Raw genomic sequence first — 27,563 nt, 5'->3', positions numbered from 1 at the left:
CACATTCAATTCAATTTTTTGAGATGTTGGCTGAATTATCCTCTTTGGAATATGCCACTAGGTGAGTGTATTCCTACAAAATTCTCTTTCTATTCCTTTCCTGGGAACAACCTCTACAATTTCTTCCAAGCAGCTCAATTGTCCCCTCTTCTGTGACACCTGACCTGATGCATACCTGGGTCATTCAGCTTTGTCTAGAACATCCTGTAATTAATTATATATGCACATATTTGCACATCCCATGGACCAGGGCTTCTCCTGGAGGGAGAAGTTACAATAATTAAACACAAGGATCAGAATCATGGTACAGGTAAAGTACTGTTTAAGCCACTTACCTTCTAGGACACATTTACATTAGTACCTGTCTTTGCTGCTAAAAGAAATCTGAGGAAGATTTTCAGTTTTACAAAGGAAGAAGAACCAAAATAGCATCCAGCCTTTGTTTTGCAGGAAGCCTCTACAGAGACAGGGCACAATCAAGCAGCATCAGGGGTGCCATCTAGCTCCTCTCCTGAGAACTGCACACACAGCATCTCAGCACCAGGGCACCAGAGCTTTGAACTGTGTACGTTACGTGCTCTTACTCTCCATACATTTTGTGCATCTGAGAACAAGATGTGTCCATAGGTATTAGAGAAGCCTAGGAAAGGTTGCTTTTTGAGTCTGGAAACATGCAACCAATTGTCCATATAAATTAATGTTAATGGCTTCTTTGCCTTCTGCCGTTTGTGGCTAAGGTTCTTAGGGGTGATGTACTTTCAGATAGCAGGGGGAACATGTGCTAAGGATTGGACGATGGATGTGTGCAAAGACAGGGACCTGGTGAGCTGCAGAAACCAGCTGGGCTCTCGGGGCTTTGAGACACAGTGAGTGCTGTACCCTGTGACCAGGAGGGGTGCTGTGGGACTGTCTTGTGCTTCCTACAAAGCTGCTTAGCGAGGACCATTCAGTCAAGGGCACCTGACCCGGGGACTGAGCCCTGTGCTCCTGGTGGGGACTCAGCAGTTGCGTCCTCTCTGGCCTGGCAGAGTCCCCTGAGGAGGGACCTGTGTGTTGTTTCAGCAGGTGCTTCCTCCCAGGGATCTCCCCAGGGGTGAAGCCAACCTCCATCCTCCTCAGTGTGTGGTGTCTGGCCGGGTTCCAGCATCAGGGCCGAGGGAGGGGCTGGGCAGTCACCAGATGTGCCTCATTTGCATGGACGGCCCTCCTCTGGCAGATAGTGGAGGAGAAAAGGAGGCCTCTGGCAGCCCTGCCAGCTGTGGGGACCAGGATCTGTATCACCATGGCCTGGACTCCTGTCCTCCTCATGCTCCTCTCCCATTGTGCAGGTGGGGAAAGGCCTCACGGAAACTGGGCAGCCCTCAAAATCACTCCTCCTGAAGTCGGAATCTTGAGAAATTTCTCCCTGTTTCTTTGCAGGTTCCCTGTCCCAGCCTGTGCTGACCCAGCCGCCCTCCCTGTCTGCATCTCCAGGAACAACAGCCAGACTCACCTGCACCCTGAGCAGCGGCTTCAATGTTGGGGGCTACTACATAAATTGGTTCCAGCAGAAGCCAGGGAGCCCTCCCCGGTATCTCCTGTACTACTACTCAGATTCAAATAAGCACCAGGGCCCTGGGGTCCCCAGCCGCTTCTCCGGGTCCAAAGATGCCTCGGCCAATGCAGGGCTTCTGCTCATCTCTGGGCCACAGCCTGAGGACGAGGCTGACTATTACTGTGCTACAGATCATGGCAGTGGGAGCAGCTACCTTTACTCACAGTGTCACAGATAACGAGGAAGTGAGACAAAAACCCCTAAACTCACAGACCTTGCCTCTGAGTCTCTTTTATTGAGAAGCTTCTGTGAAGGCTCCTGTAGGGGAGACACCTCTGTGGTGAGGCCTGTCCTTGAGGAGGAAGGAGTGACACACAGATGATGCTATTGTGTGAAGACACAAGATGATCACAGATGTCACAAGAGCACACGCAGGTGAGGGAATAGAGCCCAACTTCCCATGACCCAGGGTCTGTGGAAAATTTAAAAAGTATAAATATTCAATAATTGTAGGTATACGTAGAGGCTTTGGCCACCACCATCATGATTAAATTGACAACATTTCCATCACCTTTAGAGAAAGCCCTGACCCACCAGCAGTGGGGCCATTGTCCCCCTGCACTCAGCCCTTTGGAGCCAATAATTCCTTCCTGTCTGTAGTGATTTCCCTACTGAGCACATTCCCCGGGTGCTGAATCACAGAACATGTACCATTGTAAGCGCTCCATTCACTGGCATCGTTGTAGGAGCATCACCACCACCATCTGGAAATACACGGAAGGCTTCACTTACTTGCTTGTCACCCTTGTGCGAAAGCCATGCTAGCTTCTGTATGGCTCCAATTTTAATGCACAGGCTGTCAAAATGATCATTGTTTATTTTTCCATAGTGGCCTATAAGATAATTAGGAATTATCAAAAATTTCGATTTTTAAAAAAAAATTTATTCTCCCATGTCTATTATTCTCTTGTCACTTTTTATTTTGCACATTTGTGTACACAAACGTTTTGCTCAATATTTTAGCCGGTTGTTCTATTGGGTTATGAAAAAGAATATTATGTGTTAATTAATTTTTCTAGTTTTTGTCTCATATGTTTTTGCTTTACTTGTGGTGGGGAGGTGGACTGTGTCTCCTTTCCCTTTTTTTCTACTCCCTTGTGTCTGGAAGATGCTAAATGCCTCCTTCCCCCAATTTTACCTCCACTGAGATATTCACAGAGCTCCCCTCCCAACTTTCTTACCCCATCTGCTCACAGTTCTGCATCTGAGACGTCCTGTCTCCCTCCTGCTCGTCCTGGATGCCAGTTGTGTGGTCAGGGCTCAGGTCTCCACACAGGCTGTCCTGTGTCTTCACACTCAAGGGACTTTCTTCCTCTGGTGGTGGTTCATGCCTGCTGCTAGCTCTCCCCTTCCGTCTCCCACAGCCTTTTCTGGAACTGACTTCTCTTTCCACTAAGCTCATGTCTTGTGGTGTGAGCATGGGAGTGAGGTTGCCAGGATTCAGTCATTAGTGCCGCATTTATTTATTCATTTATTTTCACTAACAGGTTGTGAGAAGTTGGTACATAACCTGTCTTATGTTAACAGGATGTAAGTCTTGTGTAGTTTCCTGTCGTCTTAATTGTGTTGGTGTTTTTAAGAGCTTTAATGGGTATTTTGGTTTTTTTGGGTGGATATCACTTCAGCTACCCAGAATTCTTTTTGAAAAACTCATTTATGTAAAAAAAATCATAATAAATCATGATTTCCTTTAAAAATAGATACTTTCTAAAGTAATTACTGTGTTTAATTAAAAAAATTTTTTTTTAACATTTATTCATTTTTGAAAGGCAGAGAGAGACAGAGCGTGAATGGGGGAGGGGCAGAGAGAGAGGGAGACACAGAAACAGAAGCAGGCTCCAGGCTCTGAGCTGCCAGCACAGAGACTGACGCGGGGCTCGAACTCACAGACCATGAGATCATGACCCGAGCCGAAGTTGGCCGCTCAACCGACTGAGCCACCCAGGCACCCCTGCTGTGTTTTATTTTTTACTTGGATCTAACATTGCTATAAAAGGCAGAAGTGATGAAAGATAATTGCTATCACAATTTTTACTTAATATTTCTCCACCGTTTCTTATTAATACATTCAATAAATATAGCTAAAACCACAGGTAAACAATAGGGAGAAAGAGTCAGCTTTTGTACTTAAGAATGAAATATATCATGTTGAGGTGTCTGGGAACTACTGCGAGTTCCTTCCTTGGTGAGTCACAGGGAGAGGCTCCACCAGATGCTGTCACACAAAGTAAATTTGATCTGTGGCAAATAAGGAAATCAGGGGGGATAACTTCCAAAGCTGTGACTCCCTGAGTTGGGGTGAGTGGGTTCCTTTCTTTCATTCAGGGTTAGAATGAATGCTCAGTAAGGTGACTTTTGTCATCCCATGTAAGGGTGCGCATAAGGTTGTGCAGAGGTATTGCGAACATAAACTTGTGTTTGCACCCTGTGGTACGTTAGTGAAGCTTGTCCTCCTAGGGCAGAGACTTAACATTATAAAGAGGCAGAGGTCCCTGGAGGACACTCCCTGGTCCATCTGCACTGGTGGAGCTGTTGCAGGAGATAAAACTGGTCTAGGCTCCCAGGCTCTTCCTGCTGTTTGCCTCTGAAATACGCGAACATTCCTGTGAAAAAGAAGGGGTGTCAGTGGGGGTCCCGCTGGTGACTGTTTTAGCCTCATTAACCTGTGGGGCAAGGTTTCAATCCTGCAAAAACAACTCAAGCATGTGCTTTAGGTCAAAGTTTACTTTTGTTCCTACGCTGGGACTTTTCCCTCTGGGTCATTGTCTCTGAAGCACTCAGGCTATTTCCTGGCCTGGTGGAGACTGGTAGGTTGGCATCCCCTTTGTTCTCCTCAAACCCTGAACTCCTGACCTTGTTGCATTTCTGTTTTCTTTTCCTCCCAGGAAAGGGCTCGGTATGGGTGCTGGGCAAGTAGAACCTGCAGGGCACAGACCACAGAAAATAGCTGGGGGCCTCCAATGAGTGCTCTTGGGTCAGGAAAGCTGTCTCCTCTTTATATTGTTTCTTCCCTGGGGACCCCTAATTTTCTGCTTGCAGATGCCTCAGGGTATTTAGTTTAAAAATATTGCACTCACTAAAGTCATGAGAAATATGTAAAATGAAGTTTCTATTATTTCAACAATAATTTAAATAACAATGATACTTTTTAATATGCTAAACATAATGAAAATTGTTCTTAAATACTACCAACAAAGTAAAAATGCTAATATTATCAGACAGAGAACTGGTTCCTAACTCAGATTCTGCTAGTGCCGCTGGAAAGTCAATACTTGAGAGACAAGGGATGGTTGGAAAGGAATGTGTGCTTTACTCAGGAAGCCAGCAACCTGGGAAGATGGTGAACAAATGTCTCAGAGACCTTCTTCCCCATCCAGGAGAAGCCCTATAGTTTTATAGGGGAAGGTGCAGGAAATGGTGTGGGCTCCGTGTAGGAGAAACAAGTGTGCCATCGGCTAATCCTATACGGACATGACCCTGAACAGACTTGCTGGCATCATTTGCAGCTGTTTCAAATGTGGTCAGGTCTTCTCCTCTGGAAAAGTTCGTTCCTTCATTACTCAAGGCCAGTGGTATGCAAATTTCAAGGAAATTAGGTTAATTCTGCTAAAGACCAAGGGACTTAGGTCAGCAAACAAGGAGTGTATAAATTTGAAGCAAGTTCTTCCTTAAGACCGGTGGGAGTGCTGTTACACTAAGAGCAAATATCCTGAGATTGTGTGCAATCTGCATATTAAAGGACAATGTAAAATTCCCTGAAGAATGTGAAAGCAGATTTGAAAAAAATTGTGAACATCTTATTTGTGTCATCAACAAGAAAATAAAAGATAAGCATTGTTAACAGTTAGTAGGTGATCCCATGCAACTTATCTTCTAGCTTCTATTTTCCAGTTGGGAGTCGGGATGGAAGATACTTTCTAACTTCAAGGGAGCTGAGGAACGTCTGACCATACATTGCAGACAGAGAAAAACGTAAGAATGGATTATAGAGAGAGACGTGAGAGATGAATTATCACACAGTGTCTGAAGTAGGGACGCCCTAGAGTAAGTCTCCTAAATTCACAGCGGGAGCAGTCAGCATGGCCACGTGCACCTGCAGCCACAGTCAGCTGGGGGATTCAACTGGGGAAGAAGGAGCATGGTGGATTCCACGGAGGCGGGTGATTAGTGAGGTGAGTGGGACTAACCCTAGAGGGGTGTATGGAATGGACTGTGATGATGATAATGCTGACCCATGATTTTATGTCTGTAAGTGAGGAGGTACAGGGAGTATAAATAAGGAAGTGAAGGAATCAGCAGGGTAAAGGGGAGAGAAAATGCCATTTCTTCCACGTCATGATTATCCCCTCATCCTGACTCCTGCCTTGTCACCTTGATTTCAAAGTAGAAGTAGAAATAAGTCAGTTGTGATAACAGCCAAAGTATTAAAATGTCAGATGATAGCGGGCTCCCTCACGTTCTCAGGTAGGTTTGATTTTCTTCCACTTCCTTCTTATTGAATGTGGTTTCCCCGGTTCTTCTAATTCCACACGTCCTCCACCAGTGAGTCCACTCCCCTCCTGATATCCCCACCCACCCCATTTGTTGATTCGCTACAAGCATTCATGGATGGCCCCCAGCTTCTGTTGCCAAATATTGACCTGAACCATTTTTATCTACACATAATTCCTTATATACTCCAAGTTTTGAAAAAGAGGAAATTGAATCAATTCTATAAAAGTTATGAAACCAAATGACTGCATTCACATCATCATCCAATAGAGACTCCATATGTCATCATTACTTCTCCATCCCTCATCCCCAGAGGCCTTGCTGGTTACCTCTCCTGGATGATCTCACTAATGATTATATTTTGATTCATTCCCTCCTCCTGATTTCCCCATGTAACATTTCCTCCAAAACTCTCATGGTCTCTGTTCTCCCTCAAGCCTGCATGCTCTCCAACCAACTTCCTTCCTTCCTTCTTCATGGTCAGACATCATCGACTTGTATATTCCTCCCACAGGCTCTGCTGTCTTGTGACCTTGGGCATCATCACCCACTATATCTTCCTTCACCCAGGACACTCCTCCATCTAGATTCTTTCCAAACCACACCCAGATCCCCACTTCTAGGAACCTCATCCACAGAAACTTCTGCGTGTTGGAAATAAACACATAGAGGATTGTCACTTAGCAAAGTTGTGAAAGAAAAAAAAGACTCGCCATGTATTTCTGTCCATTGAAGTCCATTGTGACACTGAGAATCTATTCAAATGAGTGAGGTAGGTGTATTGTGGATTTTGAAAGATGCCCTCATTGTATACTTGGTAAATGTAGAAGAAGACAAAAAATATATATACACATATACACATATATATGTATATATGTGTATGCATACATATATATGTGTATGTATATATATATACGTATATACATAATATCACCTAAGCACACTTGTGTAGAGATGGCATGCATTTGATAAAATATATATTTATTTAAGAATGAGGGGAAAGTCTGAAAAGATACCCATATGAAACTATTTACTTGAGATAGCTGTAAAGGTAGCTAAATGGAATTAGCAAGAAAAAAACTTTAAAATCTGCATATACACCAATATAGTGTTTGGATGTGCTGTTTTGTGTCATATTATGTTTGTTTTGTATGTACCATTCTGAGTACTTAGGTCAAAAATATGTTTTGTTTTGTTTTGTTTTGTTTTGTTTTGTTAGAGTGCTCAGTAACTGCAACCTGAGGCCCAGGTTGGTTTAAATGACTTTACCACTGGAGTTCAAAATCTGCATATTGGGAGTCACTGACTGATTAATATCATAAATCATGTAAGATTTGAAGACATCAATTTAAACATGAAAAGATTTTATGCAAAGAGAAGTACACTTTTGTAGAGAATTCAAAAACGAGTCCAAATAGAAGTTTTCAGAAAAAAAGATTGCAAGAACATTGAGGACAATAGTCGGGGAACGTATAAGTAGCAGCATGAATTTAAAATGTTGGAGAAAAGCAGAAACATAGAAAGTTAATGGTTTTTCTCTTAGTCGTTTTACTTTTAGCTTTGTTGTAGAATAGTGTATACATAAATACTGCCTATTGAATACATACATATTTTTTAATGTTTCTTTACTTATGTTTATGTTTATGTTGAGAGGGACAGAGAGAGAGAGAGAGAGAGAGAGAGAGAGAGAGAGAGAGAATATACCAAGCAAGCACAAAGCTAGACATTGGCCTTGATCCCACGAACCATGAGATCATGACCTGAATGAAAACCAAGAGTCTTTGCTCAATTGACTGTCACCCACGTGCCCCTTTACATCTTTTTTTTTAAGTTTATTTATTTATTTTGAGAGAGAGAGACAGAGAGACAGAGAGAGAGAGAATACCAAGCAGTCTTTCCACTGACAGTTCAGGGCCCAATATAGGGCTTGAACTCAAGAACTACAAGATCATGATCTGAGCTGAGGTTGGTTGCTTAACCAACTGAGCCACCCAGGCGCCCCTGAATATATACATCTTGATGAGTTTGGACATATGGGTCACCTGTGATACTATCAACACAATCTACACACTACACTTATCCATCCCCACAAAATATGTATATATGTCTTTTTGTTGTTATTGCAAGAACACATGACCTGATCTATTTCCTTAACACATTCTAAAGTACAGAATGCCATATTGTTAACTAGAGATCCTATGTTGTATCACACATCTCTGGAGCCTATTTATCCTGCATAACTGAAACTTTCTACTCACTGAGCAACAGCTTTCCATTTCTGCTCTCAGTCCCGGACAACCACTGTTCTCTGCTTTTAGTAAGAGTTTCCCTACTTAGAATATTCATATGAGTGGAACTACATAGGATTTGTCCATCAGTTACTGGCAGGCAGGCAGACAGAGAGAGAGAGACAGAGAGACAGAGAGACTTGGGTTCCTACTCTGTTTCTATGGCCACCAACTTCCACCCTGATAAGTACATTCCAGAGGGTAGAGACCAGAGAGAATGGTCTCACTGGTCAAAATCCAAGCTATTAAAATGTAGAATGATAAGAAAGAAAATGCTCATCCATTTTTTTTCTGGCTAAGCCTCTTGTAGCCACACTAATATCTAGGAGAGATAGACCATGGGGCTGGGGACTCTGTGGGGCTTCATGGTTACTTCATTGCATGGAAGTCTTCTTGAGGTTGGTGAATGACCTAGTATCAGTCTAACGTGTTCCCTGAACAACTCAGCCCATGAACTGAGTTTTTGGAAGTGAACATTTTAACAGCTTTTAAGTGCTTGACCTGCACCACTAATTTTGCACTTTGGCTTCCAAGATGTCCCTTAGCAACAGTCTGTAACCCACATCAGATTTTATCCAAACTGACCCCAGTCTGAGGAGAACCGTGGACTCACCAATCTGTGGGACTGACTCCAGCAGAAATCTTCTAGGGCCTATGTTTGCTGTCTGTCCCATAGTAATTTCTTTTTAGGGCATAGGACACTAAAGACACAAAGGAAAACAAAGATCATCTCTGGGAAGAAATGGATCAATAACTAAAATTTGCTTTGTTGTATTTTTACTAAGATTTGCTGAGCCCAAGGAACTAACGCCACAATATTTTCTTCCGCTAATTGAAATGTAGAGAGAAAAATGTCCTCCTACTACTCTTGCTCCATTGGACTCCACAGACACAGATTGTGTGGGGCTCACATGGTAAGAAATCACCTTTGCTGACTGTATGTCACATGTCCCAGGATGTCAGCTGCTGCATCAGATTTAATCAAGTTCACATGTCCTGCCCTCTCTGACATCCGTCATGGAGGAAGAAGTTCCTAGGGACTAAAAATCAAATCAACATGGGAAAGATTAATAGGGCATTAATCAAATTTAGTTTCATACTGATGGGGAATCCACATACACCTGAAATTTCAAAGACAGTCATACAACAGAAAGCTTCTCGGACATCCTGAGGAAAGGACAGGGATAGGGGTCTGGGGACACAAATGGGAATGAGACCGTCAGCAGGAAGGTGTGAAGAGAAGTATGGAAAAGAAAGATTGCACTGTTATGCAGATATGTTTCTTAGGTACAGAGAAATCTCTGTTAACAGCTCTGTTCTTGATTCAAGCAGGCGGTAGAGGGAGGAATAAAGAGCTTTTACTTTGGATTGATTGGATTGTGAACGCTTTTAACTGAAAATAATTTTCATGCCAAAGATGCCCATCTTGGGACAGCCTGCCCTTGGCCCCACATCGTCAACTTGACTGTGGTGATGGCTTCATACTCCTCTTAAAATGTATCAAGTTGAAAAGTTTAAGTATGTGTAGTTGATTCTAAGTCACTTGTAGTTCAATAAAACCGTTGTAAACAGTTTCAAATCTCTTCAGAATGAAAATGTCTTTCTTCCTATCTGTCCGTGAACACCCTCACAGTCCAGACATCTCCATGCAGTGGTCACCCCATAGCATTTGTCTTCCTGTCATCAGTGTCTGTGGCTAATGTATCTGTACCTTCTGTTACTGCTGCTAAGAACACTGCTCTCCTTCCAGGAATTTGTCTCTTTCTTTGCCCTGCAGCAGGACATGCAGCCTGCATCAGACCAAGTCACGAGAGGCCCCTCATGTGGCTGTGCTGAAGAAGAGGCTCAGGCATTTGCGCCCAGGCTTACCCCTTCCCACCTCCCTGTGTTCCCACTCACCCTGCACAGGGTTATATTCCCACATATCTTCCTCCTGGAATTCTAGGAGTTCCCATAATGGAAAAAGGTGTTTATTAATATCAGTTACCTGGGGACAGATCAGGTGCGGTTGCCCGTGGGTATCTGAGAACAGACAGTGATCATGTTGTCAGTCCAGTGTCCTCAACACATTACATCCACTGAGAGAGTGATATTTGGCCAGTGGGCAGCATGGGACGCCGTCGGTCTTTCCCTCATGTCTGCACTGGTGGTGACTTCTGTGTAATTCTCCCAAATCACCCAAACACCCATGGCTGTGTTATCTGTGCCTGTGTCTGGTGATGGGGACTCAACGGCTGTCCCTCCTCTAGGCTGGGCAGAGTCTTCTGCTCACAGGTTTGTGGAAGGTCCCAGCAGCTGCTTCCTCCTTAGTCACTCTCAGGGGACACACTGTGAGACTCACCCATCGGTCCCCTTTGTCTAAAACCTGAGTCCATACCTGAGCTGGTTCTCAGAGTGAAGCAGAGTTCACCAGCAAGGGAAACAATCTTGGAGGAACAGCACCTCCTTCCAGAGACCAATGAAAGGCATCAAAGATGCCTGGGTCAGCCCAGCTCCAGCCTCGGAGTCTTTGCAAGGCTGTGTCCATCATGGTGTGGACTCTTCTCCTTCTTGTGCTCCCCTCTTGCTGCATATGTAAGAACTAAACTCAGGTGTCTGGGGCATCCCCGAGGCTAGGTCAACCGCTTTGGATCACACCCACAAGCAGCTTTACCTCCATCCCTACCCCATTACCATGAAGATCTGTGTTTGCAGGTTCCCACCACAGCCTGTGCTGACTCAGCCACCCTCTTCTGGGTGTCCCTGGAAGAATCTGCCGGACTCATCTGACCCTGAGAAGCAACACCATTGTTGGCAAAAAATTAAAAAATTAAAAAAAAAAACATACTGGCACAAGCAGAAGCCAGAGATCCCTCCCTAGTTTCTCCTGAGATTCCACTCAGGATCCTATGTACATCAGGGATCCTGGGTCCCCTGTCATTTTCTGAATCCAAAGATGCTTTGATCAATTAAGTTATTCCAATATGTCTGGACTCTAGAATGAGGACAAAGTAAAACCAAGGTGACTATTACGGTCATATATGCCAGGATAGTGCTAATGCTTACGCAGTGCTTTAGATCCATAGGAAAGTGAGACAGAATCTCCCTCCATTCTCAGGGCCTGGTGACATCACCCCTTGGGTGGTTCAGGAGTGATTTCTGTTATCAGATTTTCAACAGACTCTTTGTTGTCCTGAAATGAGATGATTTAACAGTGTCATATCCCTTCCTTCAGTTAATTTTTTAGATTGATAACCTATTCTTACCTTGTTCATGTTTTCAAAGGCAAACTACATTGCTGAAAGGTAAAAATTACTCTGTGGAGATATTACAGGACAAAAGTTGTTGACTCCAACTCTGGATCTAGGGGTGGATCATAGATAGTTTTTGGTCTGATTGCTTCAAATCTGGGCTTCGGGTTACAAAAACAGCATGTGGAAACAAATGGTGGTCTATATAGAGGCAGTAAACTATCAACATATAAAAATAAAATCTGGGGCACCTGGGTGGCTCAGTTGGTTAAGCATGAGACTTCAGCTCAGGTCGTGATCTCAAGGTCCCTGAGCTGCAGCCTCACCTCTCACTCACTTGTGCCCTCTCTCTCTCTCAAAGAAAAAAATTAGTAAGTAAAATCAATGCCATTTGTAATGACATAATTATGAAATTCTTAAGGATATATTTTAGAAAAAATGGAAATCTTGTATATGGAAAATTACAAAACATTTCAGAGAAATTAGAGAAAAGTTGAATAAATGAATAGATATTCCTTGCTTGTGGATTAATATGCTGAATTTGGCTAAGGTAAGGATTCTTCCCAAAATTTTCTGTCAGTAGTTGGTGTCAATAGCTCCCAGGCAGAAAACAAACAAAAAAGGGAGTATCTTTCACAAATAGAGACACAAAAATTCCAAAGAAAATACTAGAAACAGTATTCAATCACATATATATCTACATATATATATCTACATTAATCCATTATGCATCTGCATTTATCTGTAATTATCGACAGTCGATAAAGCATTTGCTTTGCTGTTCTCATGAAAGGCCATCCATTTCTCAACACCTCAAGTGGAACAGTTACAGGGACATGACCTCCTACCCACATGAGGCCAGAAGAACAATGTGTTTGCCTTGGTCTGAGGTGCCAGGAAGGGGCCGATAGGGCCTTAGAAACCCATGCCTCACACATTCTCACAGAGACAATGCACCTAGGAATTAGTGAACCATTCTGTACCAAAACTGACTAGGTTCAGTCATCATCTGGAATGCCTCCAGGGGGCCAGGTGGGCCTAGGGTTTCAAGTCTCCTGTGCCCAGAGATATACTCCTTAGTTGCCGGAGTGGGGCTTTCAAATCCATATGTCTCTCCTTTGTTAGCTGCCTCTGCTGGCAAATGCGTGAGGCTATCCTTCCTGTAAGTAGAGGAGTCTCCATAGGGGATGGGAAGGGCTAAACATAAGGCCACACAATATGTTGCAGAACCTTGTTTTCTACCCTAATGGTTCTTTTCCCCGGGGGTCTGCTGAGGGCAATTCCCCACAGACAATACCCCAAGTACTTAAGGCCAAATTACCTAAAAGCAGGAGTACAACAAGCTTCCCTGTCTGTGGGCCGCCTTGCAGTCACCAATCCATCCACAGTCCAGGCCTTGCCACTCAGGCTGGGATAGCTCGGCTTCCAGCATTTTTCTTTTCTTTTCTTTCCCTTCTTCCTCTATTCTATCAAGCTTCTTTCAACAACCAGACCAAAACACACCTAGGATCTAGCATTCGTTATTTGATTTTTTGTGTTGTTTTTAATTTTTATTATTTATTTTATTAGTTCTTTTTCTGTCTCCAGAATAACAAAATAAAGGAATTCACCCCAAGAAAGAACACAAAGAAATGACAGCCAAGGACTTAATCAACACATTTACAAGCAAGATGTCTGAACCAAAATTTAGAATCACAATAATAAGAATACTAGCTGGGGTTGAAAAAAGCATAGAATTCCTTTCTGTGGACATAAAATAAGTAAAAGCTAGTCAGGACAAAATTAAAAATGCTATAACTGAGATGCAATCTCGAATGGATGCTGCAGAGGCAAAGATGGATGAATCAGAGCAGTGAATCAGTGATTTAGAGGACAAACTTATGGAAAATAATGAAGCAGGAAAAAAAGAAGGATACTAAAAAAAAGAGCATGATATAAGAATTAGAAAACTCAATGACTCATTAAAAAGGAATAACATCCAAATCATAGGGGCCCCAGAAGATGAAGAAAAAGAAAAGGGGGTAGAAGGTTTATGTGGGCAAATCATAGCAGAAAACTTTCCTAACCTGAGGAAAGACACAGACATCAAAATCCAGGAACACAGAGAACTCCCATTAGATTCAACAAAAACCAACCATCAATAAGACATATCATAGTCAAATACACAAAATACACAGACAAGAAAAGAATTATGAAAGCAGCAAGGGAAAAATGTACTTAACCTACAAGGGAAGACAGATCAGGTTTGCAGCAGACCTATCCACAGAAACTTGGCAGGCCAGATGGGAGTGTCAGGATATATTCAATGTGCTGAATCAGAAAAATATGCAGCCAAGAATTTTTTATCCAGCAAGGCTGTCATTCAAAGTAGAAGGAGAGATAAAAAGTTTCCCAGACAAACAAAAACTAAAGGAGATGCATTTTCCCACATACTGCTTTCAAATACTGTTCTCCAGGGAAAAGATGTAGCCTTCTTTGGAGAAATGCTTAATTCCCAAATCAGGAATTACACAGGGTGAGCACATAACACCTCGTAGGGTCAGAAACTGAAGACTCCTTCCAAACAAACACAAGCATATCAACGCAAACCCACCACACACACCCATGTGTGCACACACATACACACAATGACAACGTTTGTCTAGGAGCTCATGAGGCAATTTAAAGGGCTCCCGTTGGGTGAAACTGGAAAGACTTGAGCAACCAATTATGTGTAATGGCATCGGGTTAAAACTCAAAGTCTAAAATATCTGTCCATGATTCATATTGTTAACTGGTTATACAAATGAATAAATGGAGGGAGAAGAGACACATTCCCATGCAGATAGTTCAAGGAACAAATTCTTGGCCCTGAAGAATGATAGGAATAATCCCCTCTCAGTACGTGTGGACAAAGACTTCAAAACAAGGAGATTCAGAGAAAGCGTCACAGAAAGAGAACCTTATGGAGACATCACATATAAACGTAGCAAGGAATTTTGAACTGGATCTGAGAACAGAAAAGGGACATTAGGTAAAAACCAAGAAAATGTGAATAAACTGTGGACATTAATTATTATGGTTTAAACTGTGTCTCCACCTATTTCTATGATAAAATGTTTCAAGATGTGACCTTGCATGGAAATAGGGTTGATGCAGATGTAATCAGCTGAAGGTAAGAGCAGTGAGATGTACTGTCAGGTGTCATATTCCTTTTCTCTCTTTGGTTTTCCTCTGATTTTGTTTGAGTGATGCTGAAGTGCAGCTCACAGTTTATAATATTTTATTATTTCATTTCATTTCATTTATTTGTTATGTGTTTTTTGCTTTTTTAAAAACACTGGCTACTCCATTCTACAGAATGAGATTTACACATAAGTAAAATTAATTAGACTGTGAGCAGGGAATACGGGCCAATGTTAGCTCCAGGAGATCCTGTTAGGAACTCAAGAATAAAAACAAGATATTAAAAGTTTGTTTGAATATTCTGATTCTTGGTGTGAGAATTACCTCACTTACCTACAATTTCCATATTCATTTAGCACAAGTGCCCATAGATAAGACTTGTTTTGACAACAACCTGACCAGTTAGATGGGGTTTCTGAGCTATATTTTTAAGAAGTGACTCAACCCAAATCTGATATGATAAACATTACAGGAAGAGATGTACCATTGCACAGAACAAACACGTTTGTATGAAGAATCCTGAGCAGGAAGACCCTCAGGGAAGAGAATAGTAAAAAACTGGGGAGGAGGGATCTCGAGGCTAAAAGTGAGGTCTCAGCAGCTGAATTCTGGAGAAATCTCCCCCTGGCCTGGATCCTTCTGCCCTTCACCCTCTTCATCAATCACTGGTCAAGGAGGTTTTTCGGAGCAAATGAAAGGATGTGTGGAACACATTTTTACCACTTTTCCTCCTGGCATTCAGCATAAATGGTCGGTCATTTTGTATCTGGTTATGAAAATAAAAATGTAACTATATGTGTGTATGTATATATGCATGGATGAGCATATATAATATTTATTATATTTTATGTTAATACATTGATGTGTCTATATAATATGTATATATCAGATATAACGTACAGTTTTGAATCAGTAATAAAATATTTTCATTCAGGACACCTGGGTGGCTCAGTCTGTTAAGCGTCCAACTCTTGATTTTGGCTCAGGTCATGATCTCATGGTTCATGAGAAAGACATCTATCAGTGTGGAGACTGTTCTCTCTCTCTCTCTCTCTCTCTCTGCCCCTCCCCTACTTGTATGTTCATATACTCACTCTAAATTAATTAATTAAATTTTTAAAATATCTTTACTCAAAACAAGAGCAAGGCAGAAAACATCATGAGAGACTGCTAACAAACATGCAAGAAAACTTCCAAAAACTTTTAAATAGAGAGCACATGACCCAAACTCATTTCTAATCCTAAAAAATCCATGGTGCACGATCCAACATGAGCAATATGAGATATGAAAATTCTCGGATATTCCAATGTTTTAACATAGACACAGAGTCCTGAGCATATGGACAAAAAGAATCCATCATCAATTGGTACAATTCCCTTTGACCTCCAGGGAGGAATTAGGCTGAAAGCAGGGCCCTTGCAGGGTCTCTGGAGGGGAGAGTACAGGGATTGAGGAGGGGCTGCGGACAAGAAGAAACAATGGGTCATATGTCCAACGCCCTAGTAAGATTCTCGGGCTCTCACTGTCGGTTCCTGAGACACTTTGGGAGAGAAAGATGGGGATACTGGGCACACTGACAAGAGACACAATGCCATTCTAGCCCAGGGTGGGCAGCAAACAACGTGATAATTCTGAATAAAAAGCACAGACCAAACGGAACTCTTACCTGGGTCTGGCCACATTTCCAAGGGCCACAAGGGGGGGTTACTCAGTTCTTTCTGCTGCTTCCTGTATCCTCATGGGCTCCTGGAACCCTGGATTCTTCTGTAACTCCCAGTTTGTAGAATCTATTATTCATTCCTGGATAAGGAGAAAAGGGGTTGTGTTCCATGGGTACACAGTTCCTGTTTGGAATTATGAAAGGACTGGAAAGGGACAGTGGTGGTGGTGCACAGTATCGTGAGTGTGCATAGAGCCACTGAATTGTACAGCTAAAGTGATTAAAGTTTAGAAGCTTACGTTTATGCATATTTGCCACAACTAGAAAATCACCAGCTCAAAGTCCAAGTGTCTTCATTAAGACATGATAGAATAATCTGTCCTCTATTCCCCTTACCAGATCCATCTCCTGCCTTTCCCTGTCTATGAGCCACACCTGCTCATGTTCAGCTTCCATGTCACTTGTGCTAATTACATCAGGAAGCCTGGTGCTGTTACCTAGGTGAGTCTTTGTGGTGTCCATACAATGTGGTTGACCTCCATGGGATCCAACAAAACAGCTCCAAGAAGACAAGGTGAATGGGCTCAGGCTTTTCCGGTATGGGGATTGAGGAAGTCTGGGGGTTCACTGAATCCGTAGCAAATCTAGAATGGGTAGCGGAGCAGGATTATGTGCATTGTCTGTGTCCTAGAGATACACTTCAGCAGCTGGGCCTGTCGTTCACACCGCTGAATGGTGTCTTGGAAGCTTCTGGCACTGAAAGTGGTCAAAGAGCATCCAGGAGGAGCTGTTCCCAGGACTCACTCTACAAAGCTGGACGACCTGAGCAGTGGAAGGCGTGCACTGTCGTCATACAATGGTGCCCACCCAGTAGCTGTGTCAATAACCAACAAGTCTCCTATGTCCTTGGGTAAGGGATCACTCAAGTTCACTAACTCTTCCAAAGGCAGCCTACATGCAATGACTAACTGATGTGTGGCTCCCTGAGTTTGCCCTCTGATCTCCCACCAGGATGCAAAGGCCATCGCAACGCCAGATTCACCACGGGAGTGACTGAGCTTGTTGCAACAGTACCACGGCGCAAGTCCTTCCTCAGTTCCACTACCCATTCATTCCTCACTCCTGAACAGCTGGTGACCCTGAGAGGGCTCCCCATCATCTCTGCGGACAAAATCTCCATTTCAGTGACTGCAGCTCAGGAAAATTATAAGAATGAGGACAATCTGATACAGGGATGTAGGCTGAAGAATGACTATCCCATGAACAGTGAAGTTCTGGCTGGGTTGTTGAGAGAGACCTTAGGGGCAGGGAGAGCGATACTCACCACCTGTGTGGATGTGTGGAGTAAGCACTCGGCTTGAAGAAGTCTCGCTTTATTTCAGAGAAGTCACAAAATACCTGTGACACATATCAGCATCTAATAAAGGATTGAAATAAGGAGGAAAATTGAGGCAGAGACTTCTTTATTTTTTTAAGTTTATTTAATTATCACAAGAGAGAGAGAGAGAGAGAGAGAGAGAGAGAGAGAGAACACGTGCACCCAAACGGGGGAGGGGCAGAGGAAGAAGGAGGGAGAGAATCCCAAGCAGGCTCAGCACTTGTCAGCTCAGAGCCGGAGAACTCACAGCTGATCCATGAACCTTGAGATCGTGACCTGGGCCAGGATCAAGAGTCTGACGCATAACTGACTGAGCCAGGGGTCCAGGAGCCCCGAGGCAGACTTCTTTATGCATATTTGTTTCTACTGCAAATTTAAGGTGATTTGAGGAAATATCCAATTTTTTAATTAATTAATTATTTTATTAAAAATTTTTTAAATGTTTGTTTCATTTTTGAGAGAAATAGAGTGCAAGCGGGGTTGGGCAGACAGAGAGGGAGACACAGAATCCGAAGCAGTCTCCAGGCTCTGAGCTGTCGTCCCAGAGCCTGATGAGGGGCTTGAACTCACAAACTGCGAGATCATGACCTGGGCCAAAGTCAGACACTTAATCGACTGAGCCACCCAGGCACCCCTCTAGGTGTTTAAAAGAGAAGTTTTCTCAGTAATAAAGAAACAAAAAATCTAATTAAAAATGTGAAGGATATGAATAAAGGTAATACACAGATGGCAAATAAGCTTGGAAAAAGATGTTCAACATCACATATCATTAGAAAAGTGTAAAATAATACAGCAATGAAATAGCATAGCACACTTATTAGAATGGCCAAGTTCAACAACACAGATGGCATCACATGCTGGCCAGGATGTGGAGCTGGAACTCCCTTTCGGTGCTGGAGGGAACACAGGATAGTACAGTCACTTTCAAAAAAGAGTTTGGCAGTTTTCTTTTAAAAGTATATATTTCCTTACATTAACATCCGGCAACATGGCCCTTGGTATTTACCAAAAGGAGTTGAAAACAGTATGAACAAAATTTAAAAAAAACACAAGGACGTTTACCGTGGCTTTGCTCTTAACTGCCCAAATCTGGAAGCAGCAAGCTGGGATGCCTTTCACTAGGTGATGAATAATTAAACTATGGTGCATGCAAACAATGGAATATTGATCAACACTAGAAGGATCTGCGCCATGAAGCCATGAGAAGACAGAGAGGACATTTAGATGCACGTTGCTACGTGAAAGAAGCCAACCTGAAATGGCCGCATGCTGTACGACTCCCGGAATATAACATTGTCAGAAAAGGCAGATCTATTTGAAAATAAAAGTGTAAGTGGTGCCAGGGGTTGGAGGTAGGAAGGGATGCACAGCTGGAGCACAGAGAGTTTTAGGGCAGTGGGAGTTCTCTGTGTGAGACCAAAATGAACATATATCACTGTACGTGTCTTAAACTTCTCGAATGTACACACCAAAAGTGACCCTTGCTGTCGTAAAGTACAGGCACTGGGTCACAGTGACTCGTTGATGTTGGTTCATGGGCCAAAACAAGTGACCACACTGGTGCTGGAGGAGGACAATGGGAAAGACAGAAGTGGATGAGGGGGTTGGTGTGTGTGGGAACTCTGTAATTTACACTAGGTTTTTCTGTGACTTTCAAACTTCTATAAAACATAAATTCTATTGCTGTTTTTAAGTATTCAGTGGACAAGACCAAACATATGGGCAACTCTGGGCCTCGGGCAGCAGGGGGCGCTGTGGTTTACTCTGAGCGCTGTGTGCTCTGTCCCATCTGGGAGCCACCTGGCGCTGGTTCTCACCGGGGCTTAGCATCCAGGTGCCAACAGGCTCCTGGGGAGCCCCAGGCCAGGCCCCAATGCTCTATCTCCACCAGCTCCCACGATGAACTTTCTAGGCAGGGGTCGGATTCAGGGTTCAGGCTGGGGCTGGTCAGTCAGGGGGAGGCGGCTGGTTTGTATGAAGTGTTCCCCACCCCACCCTGCCTCTTGGGCTCCTGGAGACAAGAGAGACACAGGGAGCCCAGACCCAACTATGGGACATTCACAACACTCTGCTGAGCAGGGGTCTCCTCCATGGCCTGGGCTCCTCTCCTGCTCACACTGCTGGCTCACTGTACAGGCAGCTGGAGGCTGGGGTCAGGGCTGGAGATGAGAGGACTATGGAACCATCTATGGGCCCTGTCCATGGACCCCTCTCTCTCACCCCATGTCTCTCTCCTGACATCCAGGGTCCTGGGCCCAGTGTGTGCTGACTCAGTCATCGGCAGTGTCCGAGCCTGTGGGTCAGACTGTCACCACCCCCTGCACTGGAAGCAGCAGCAATGTTGGGGCTGGAGGTGTATCTTGGTACCAGAAGCTCCCGGGCAGAGGCGCCCCCAAACTTGTCATCTCTAACAGCACTGCTAGACCCTCGGGGGTCCCAGCCAGATTCTTGGGCTCCAGGTCAGGGAACATGGCCTCTCTGAGCATCGCTGGACTCCAGGCTGAAGACGAGGCTGATTATTACTGGTCAGTGCGGGGCAAAAGTCTCAATGCTCACACAGAGCTCCAGGCCTGGGGGAAGTGAGACATTTAAACCTGCTGTTGCCTTTGATAATATCACCAGAACGTAAGCCCTGGGGATTCTGGTTCAAAATGGCGTCCCACTATAACTGTTTCCTTTTCTTACACATGATACTCATGGAGACTCTAAAAAGTTCAAACAAACAAACAAACAAACAAACAAAAATCTATATCAGTACTAAGAAACACTAATGTCACTAGTAAGTTCCCACTAGTGAAAGATGTGTAGAATGGACAGTGAAGTTCACCCAGGTAACAGCACCCAATATCATAATATGTCTTTGGAAAGATTCCATATGTATAATTTCAAGACAGACTGTAACCTGCAGCTTATCCCAGCCCCCGGGGGGTGCTTTTGCCTCCAAATGAGAAAGTCAAGGAAACCGCCGAACCTAATGAGGATCCTTCCTCCATAACAGAGATTTCATGGGAGATCAGTGTTTGTTCCCGCCCAGAACCACAAGCAGCCAGGAGCTTAGAAAATGCATTGGGTGAATGTGCTGCTTGTAAAATAAAATGCCATCTCCCCGTCAACTATGCAACTACCCTGGCAGTTCTGTAGAAGGCACTCACACAGGGTGTTGTCGTTTCTTTCTGTTTTTGTTTTCTCCCCTTTGCTTTAGAGTCAAGCCACCCATCCCTGAGGGTCACAGAATACCCAGGAACCCTTCGATGGGCAGTAACCTTTTCCTGTAAAATAAAAGTTGTGTTTATCAATTTTGTGTGTTTGTGTGTTTCTTTAAAAGGTACCTCGCTGTACTTTGCATCACAGGGTAAGTTTCCTGCTCCTTGTGAGGTCTTCTTGAAGCATGCTCTTAGTTTCTAATTAAAATACAGCAATGTTTTAGTTTGTTTTTGTGGTAATATTAAATCCTCTTGACAAAGCATAAGAGACTCTTAAAAACTGACAGCAAGCTGAGGGTTGATGGGGGGTGGGAGGGAGGGGAGGGTGGGTGATGGGTACTGAGGAGGGCACCTTTTGGGATGAGCACTAGGTGTTGTATGGAAACCAATTTGACAATAAATTTCATATATTGGAAAAAAAAGAAAGATTGGGCTCCTTTTATTTGTTTTATTTTTTAACACTTTTTTTAATGTTTATTTAATTTTGAGAGAGATAGAGCATGAGTGAGGAGGGGCAGAGAGAGGGAGACACAGAATTTGAAGCAGGCTCCAGGCTTCACGCTGTCAGCACAGAGTCCCATGTGGGGCTTGAACTCACGAACTGAGAGATCATTAGATGATCAACCGACTGAGCCACCCATGCACCCTGGGCTCCTTTTAAAAGTGTTCAGTTCACTCATCCTAGAACCTGCAACTGTGCTTCATCCAGAGAAGAGAGACTTAGTAATCGTTGCTAAAATTCTCATGCAAGGGGTTTCTCCTGCAATAATCAACAGATGAAAGAAAGTGACAATGTGGCGATCCACACCTGGGGTTCAGCTGACTGTCAACACCACGCTAGCTAGCTGAGTGCCCCAAATCAGTCTTTATTATTTCAATACTTAAGTCCCTATTTTATTTTTTAAATATTTTTTTAAATTTCTTTTTTTTAATGTTTTTATTTATTTTTGAGACAGAGAGAGACAAAGCATGAGCAGGGGAGGGGCAGAGAGAGAGGGAGACACAGAATTTGAAGCAGGCTCCAGGCTCCGAGCTGCCAGCACAGAGCCCGACACGGGGCTCGAACTCACAGACTGTGAGATCATGACCTGATCCGAAGTCAGACGCCCAACCGACTGAGCCACCCAGGCGCCCCATGAGTTTATTTATTTATTTTGAGAGAGAGAGAGAGAGTGAGCATGGGGTAGGGGCAGAGAGAAAGGGAGAGAGAATCCCAAGTGGGTTCTGCACTGTCTGCACAGACCCTGATACAGGATTCGAACCCACCAACTGGGAGATCATGACCTAAGTCAAAACTATGAGTCCAGGGCTTAACCAACTCAGCCACCCAGGTGCCCCGCTATTTTCTTCTAAAACAATTCATTTCTTAAAAACTGGAATTCGGGTTGAGACATGGGTTCAGTATTCATTTTCTATATGAGTACCATGATGGGAAATTACCAGGTAGGCTTTATATGTTTTGGTCAATTATTCTTTTAGTATTTTTCATTTTTATTTGTTGTTTCTTCCTGCCAATACATATGTAGGAATACTTCATTCCCTAATGACAAATGATATTGAGCATCTGTTCATGCACTTATTTCCCCCCACTGTATCTTCTTTGGTGAACTTTGAGAATTTTCTCAAAGAAGTGTATTGCTTATTTAGTTATTTTTCCAGTTTGTTTGTGTTTTATTGACTCCGATGCTCAAACCCTGACCGTAGACTCCTGCAGCTATAGGGCTGCTCCAGGGATTGGGGACTGGATGGACCTGAGGAGCCCCTGCACCGGGAATGTGGAATGGCCGTGAGGGAGACTGGGGGTGGGGAGCCCCAGCAGATCTGAAGATCTCTGGGTGCAGAACTCAGGGTTTGCTGCACACTGACCTGCACCCATCTCTTCCCAGTGCTCCCCACTTTCTGCACAGGGGACAGGCAGGGGACAGCGGAGGATTCTCTTTCTCTCTCTTCATATGCTAAGGTGTCTCCTCAAAGGATAGATCTGAGTCACACACACACACACACACACACACACACACACACACACACCAGGCCCCTGATCCACCTGCACTCATGCTTCCTTGGGCTTGTCCTCTCTACACCTCCTTGTGCACCCAATATGAATATGAAGATTGTGAAGCTGAGAACCATGCTGGAGACAGTGGTGGCAGAGGCTCCGTGGCCTGGCAAGGTGCTGTCATGACACAGCCCCTCTCTGTCCTCAGTTGTTCTATAGACACGTGTCAAATCCTCTGTCTCCCAGGGAGAGACCAAGGCCCGCTAAACAGGACTACAAAGAAGATGCTGAACATGCATTGGGGTCGTCACCCTCAGGTCCACTCAGAGACACAAAAGGTCAAGGCTGAAGGAGCTCATAGGTAAAACACCTTCTGGAGATGCAACAGGTGCCTGATTGACCCCCATTCCCTGTGGGTCTAGTACCCCTCACTCAAAAGCCAGCAGGGAGCTCCTGGGATATTCACAGATTCCAGCATGTTGGGAGTACGGTGAATAGCCCTGTGGAAACCTAGAACAGATAGCCCATGAGTTTAAGATGGTCTGTGGTACAAGAGAACTGGGGGCTCGTTCTCCACAGCTACCAAATGTGGGAATGAATGTGGTGCTTGCTCTGGGCCTCTGTGGGCCCATGGGGGAGAACCACCAGGAGATTCTTTCCATCTTGCTCCAGAGAGCCTCCCCAGGGTAGAATATTGGTTTGTAGGAATGCCCTGAATTTACCCATGAACCTGACTCTTGAGTTCTTTTCAATCCCGGGCTGTTGTTCATTGAGATATGTTAACAAATACACCAACCTGTTGTGCTGAACAAGCTTGTCTTGGGGTGGGGGGTGGGGGAGGCGGGCAGTGTGGACAGGGCCTCTGAACTAGGAGTGTGTGCAGATTGCATGATTGTTTCTCTGTGGTCATTGTTTTTCGGTGACAGATTATAAACTCTTGTCCCTTTGTGGTTAGTCGTCACCTGCCGTCACTTGCTTTGGCCACAAATACAGTGAGAGGAATCCTGTGCTGCTTGTGGACAAAGTGTTAAGAGCCCATGCTCACCCCAATGCCGGGTCTCCCCTTCTGCTTCCCTGACCCCCATTATGCCAAGGATGGCTCCTCATCCACTTCAGCATGAGAGGCACCTGAGCATGTAGAGACCAGAAGAGTCCACAGCTGCCTCAGTGGGTGGCTGGGCTGTTGTGTGCCATCAAGCTTGGGATGAAAGGGGTCCATGTGGGAATCCTCCTCTTTGTTCACAAAACACCCAGACAAGAGCATGCAAATGCCTGGAAATCACGGAGGGCACCATACCGAGCAGACCCCGCCCTGGTGGGTCTGGGGGTCTCCAGTCCTAACTGTGGGTGACGTGCAATGGCAGTGTCAATGCCATGAGAAGGCAAAGAACTCAAGAACCCAGGTCCTCCGAGTGGGACATCGGTCCCACAAGCAGATGAGCAGCTAAGATCTGGTGACCCGTCCCCTGAGGTGACGACAGTCTTGAATGGGTGGTGGTAGCAGGAAGTTCAACATCTTGTGCCTCAGGATCCGTCAGAACAGCAGTGACAGTAAGGTCCTCATGTCCCACTGTACTGACATTGCATTAAGGGAGCAGAGTGGCATCAGTAGGAAGATAGTGTAGAAGAGTTTCCAGTGTTCTTCTCCTTCCAGAAACATCAATTTGAACAATGATCCACATGCATAAACACCTCTGTGACAGGTAAGGGTTCCAGGTAAGTCAGTAGAGCACCTGGGTGAAACAACAAATATGAAAATATGACAAAAGAGGTAAGGAAACAGTTTCACATGATGCCCATAAGCCCTTCCCCAGGCCCAGGGCCCAGCTCAGAGAAAAGTCCTTTTCCTGGGAGGCAGAGTTACATGAGAACCTGACCTGACCAGGGACCACAGTCCCTGCCCACACCAGGGACAGGCCAGCTCCCACGAACCCTGGCTCCCACATTCCCTGGCTCTTGGATCACCCCTGTGCCCTAGCATCCTTTGAAGCCTAAGCAGTTCCTGAGGTCCTAGGCTTCTCACCCTTTCCCACAGAACCAAGCCCCATCTGGGCTATAGTGAACACAGGCTCTTGCATGGTTCCAGACCAAACCAGTTATGGGGAAGCCAGTTTCCACAGACCTAGACTCTAAACCACTGACCACGGCTAGCTCCCATGCCAGGCTAGCTACATGCACCCAGGGGACAGGAGGGCCCCATCAGACCCAGGATCCCACCTGCCAAAGTACCAGCCCAAGGCCTGCAGCCCCAGGTTCACGCCCAATCTCAGATCCACCTGAGTGCCAGGCTGACCCTCATGGACTTAGTCTCCAGACTGGCTCTCTTAGAAACAAGCTCTTGGCCTGACCCAGTGTGAGGTTGGAACCCGTGGACCCAAACTCCCCACAGGCTCACCTAAATCCAGATTCTCAGCCCATTTCAGCCCCAGGCCAGCCCCCACGGACCCAGACACTAGCCCGTTCCCCAGTGGTCCCCAGAAACTGGTCCCCCTGTAAATCCAAGATCCAGGCCCTCCCACATGGACCTAGGTCCCAGCCTCATCACTGCAGAACATGGAGACAGACATGATGTGCTTCCGGCTACTCAGTAAGAAAACGACAGGGAGGAGGTGGCCAAGGGTCAAATTTTGAGCACAGGAGACAACCTCCAGGAGCATATAAAGCACAAACCATGGTGACCTAGGTGATCTGGGTGATTGTCTGATATCATTTCACTGAAGAACATATAACCATTTGTCGTGCTTCTTCCTCCTTTTTTTTTTTTTGCAATTGAAACCTTTACAATTTCATTTTTTTAAAATCCAAGAAATTGTTTACGATACCATTAGCAGAGATTTCAGGGTACTGTGTTTTTATATCATTCATTTAAGTTCAGAGTCTGTAAGACCCACAACATACATTTAGCAACTAATGTAGTAACAGGTTCCAGGGAGAAAATAAATGAGTAAATTCTAACTTGCTACAATTGTTTCTCTTTCTTAAGCTTGAAATGCATATGCTCTTGGGTCAGGCTGGAACCATACCCAGAAACTGTGGTCGGTACCATGTTCGGTCCATAGCTTGAATGTTATAAAACTTGCACAACAGATTGATGAATATGGATGAAAGATGTCAGAGGCCGCGAAACATGGAGTATTTTAGAAAATACATCACTTGAGGTCAGAGTATTGGTTTGTTATATGGCATGCATACAAGGAGAAACATTTCTTCATTTCACATGGGATACGATACCCTGCAATTTTACCCTCATTTCTACAGCCTCAGCAAACTGTAATTCACAGGCTGGCATGACTTCAGTGGGTGCAGACTTACTGAAGAAGAGATTTTTTTTTTAAGTTTTATTTATATTTTCTGCACCACACTATGAAGTGCCCCCAATGCTTTGTTTCTCAGGGGCAGGATTAGAGCACAAGACGGGAGAAGAAAGGCATGAAATTCTAGACTTGGAAACATTCAGTCAAGATTTATACTGTATCTCTTGTTACCTGGCGCCTCTATGATATCCTTCACTGGAGAATTTCAAAGCCCATGATGCTACACAAGTGTATTAATAAGTAAAAATTTAGAACTATTGTCTGTGACAAGATTAACCAAACTACACTAGAGGTGAAATTAATGAGCAACTGAGAAGAGACAGTTTGGGTTGTCGGTTTGTTTTGTCAATAAGATCTAACATCAAATAGGTCTGACCCAGTTGGAAGCATGGCAGCCTTAGTTCTTTCTGTTTACTTCTTCTTGGCTCTAGTCCAGTTAGGCCATTGACAATTAGGGGAAAAGACTACTTTCTCTCTCATGTGTCTTACATATGTCTCCATGGTACCAAATAGTCTGTACCAGAACCACATCAAATGCTTTTATTTCTGGCTGGACTTTTTATACTTCACATTTTGGTAAATTATCTTTTTTTAATTTACATCCAAGTTAGTTAGCATATAGTGCAACAATGATTTCAGGGGTAGATTCCTTAATGCCCCTTGCCCATTTAGCCCATCCCCCCTCCCACAACCCCTCCAGTAACCCTTAGTTTGTTCTCCATATTTATGAGTCTCTTCTGTTTTGTCCCCCTCCCTGTTTTTATATTTTTTTTGCTTCCCTTCCCTTGTGTTCATCTGTTTTGTATATTAAAATCCTCATATGAGTGAAATCATATGATATTTGTCTTTCTCTGACTGACTAATTTTGTTTAGCATAGTACCCTCTAATTCCATCCACATGGTTGCAAATGGCAAGATTACATTCTTTTTGATTGCTGAGTAATACTCCATTGTATATATATACCACATCTTCTTTATCCATTCATCTGTTGATGGACATTTGGGCCCTTTCCATACTTTGGCTATTGTTGATAGTGCTGCTATAAACATTAGGGTGCATGTGTCCCTTCGAGACAGCACACCTGTATCCCATGGATCAATGCCTAGTAGTGCAATTGCTGGGTCGTAGGGCAGTTCTATTTTCAAGTTTCTGAGGAACCTCCATACTGTTTTCCAGAGCGGCTGCACTACTGTGCAGTTTGCATTCCTATGTCGTGCTTCTTCAATGTGTCACTGGTACAAT

At 44.2% G+C, this 27,563-nt stretch overlaps 1 gene segment (V, D, J or C); it reads left to right on the top strand.

The window, feature by feature from the left end:
* Window positions 1-1,180: 1,180 nt before the first annotated feature.
* Window positions 1,181-1,772, top strand: LOC106989077 (probable non-functional immunoglobulin lambda variable 5-48). The segment is given in 2 exon segments: window positions 1,181-1,328; window positions 1,420-1,772. Coding segments are annotated over 2 exon segments (399 nt in total).
* Window positions 1,773-27,563: the final 25,791 nt, after the last annotated feature.

Source organism: Acinonyx jubatus, chromosome D3, assembly GCF_027475565.1.
Source record: "Acinonyx jubatus isolate Ajub_Pintada_27869175 chromosome D3, VMU_Ajub_asm_v1.0, whole genome shotgun sequence".
Taxonomy (NCBI): domain Eukaryota; kingdom Metazoa; phylum Chordata; class Mammalia; order Carnivora; family Felidae; genus Acinonyx; species Acinonyx jubatus.
This window is presented reverse-complemented; position numbering and strand designations above follow the sequence as displayed.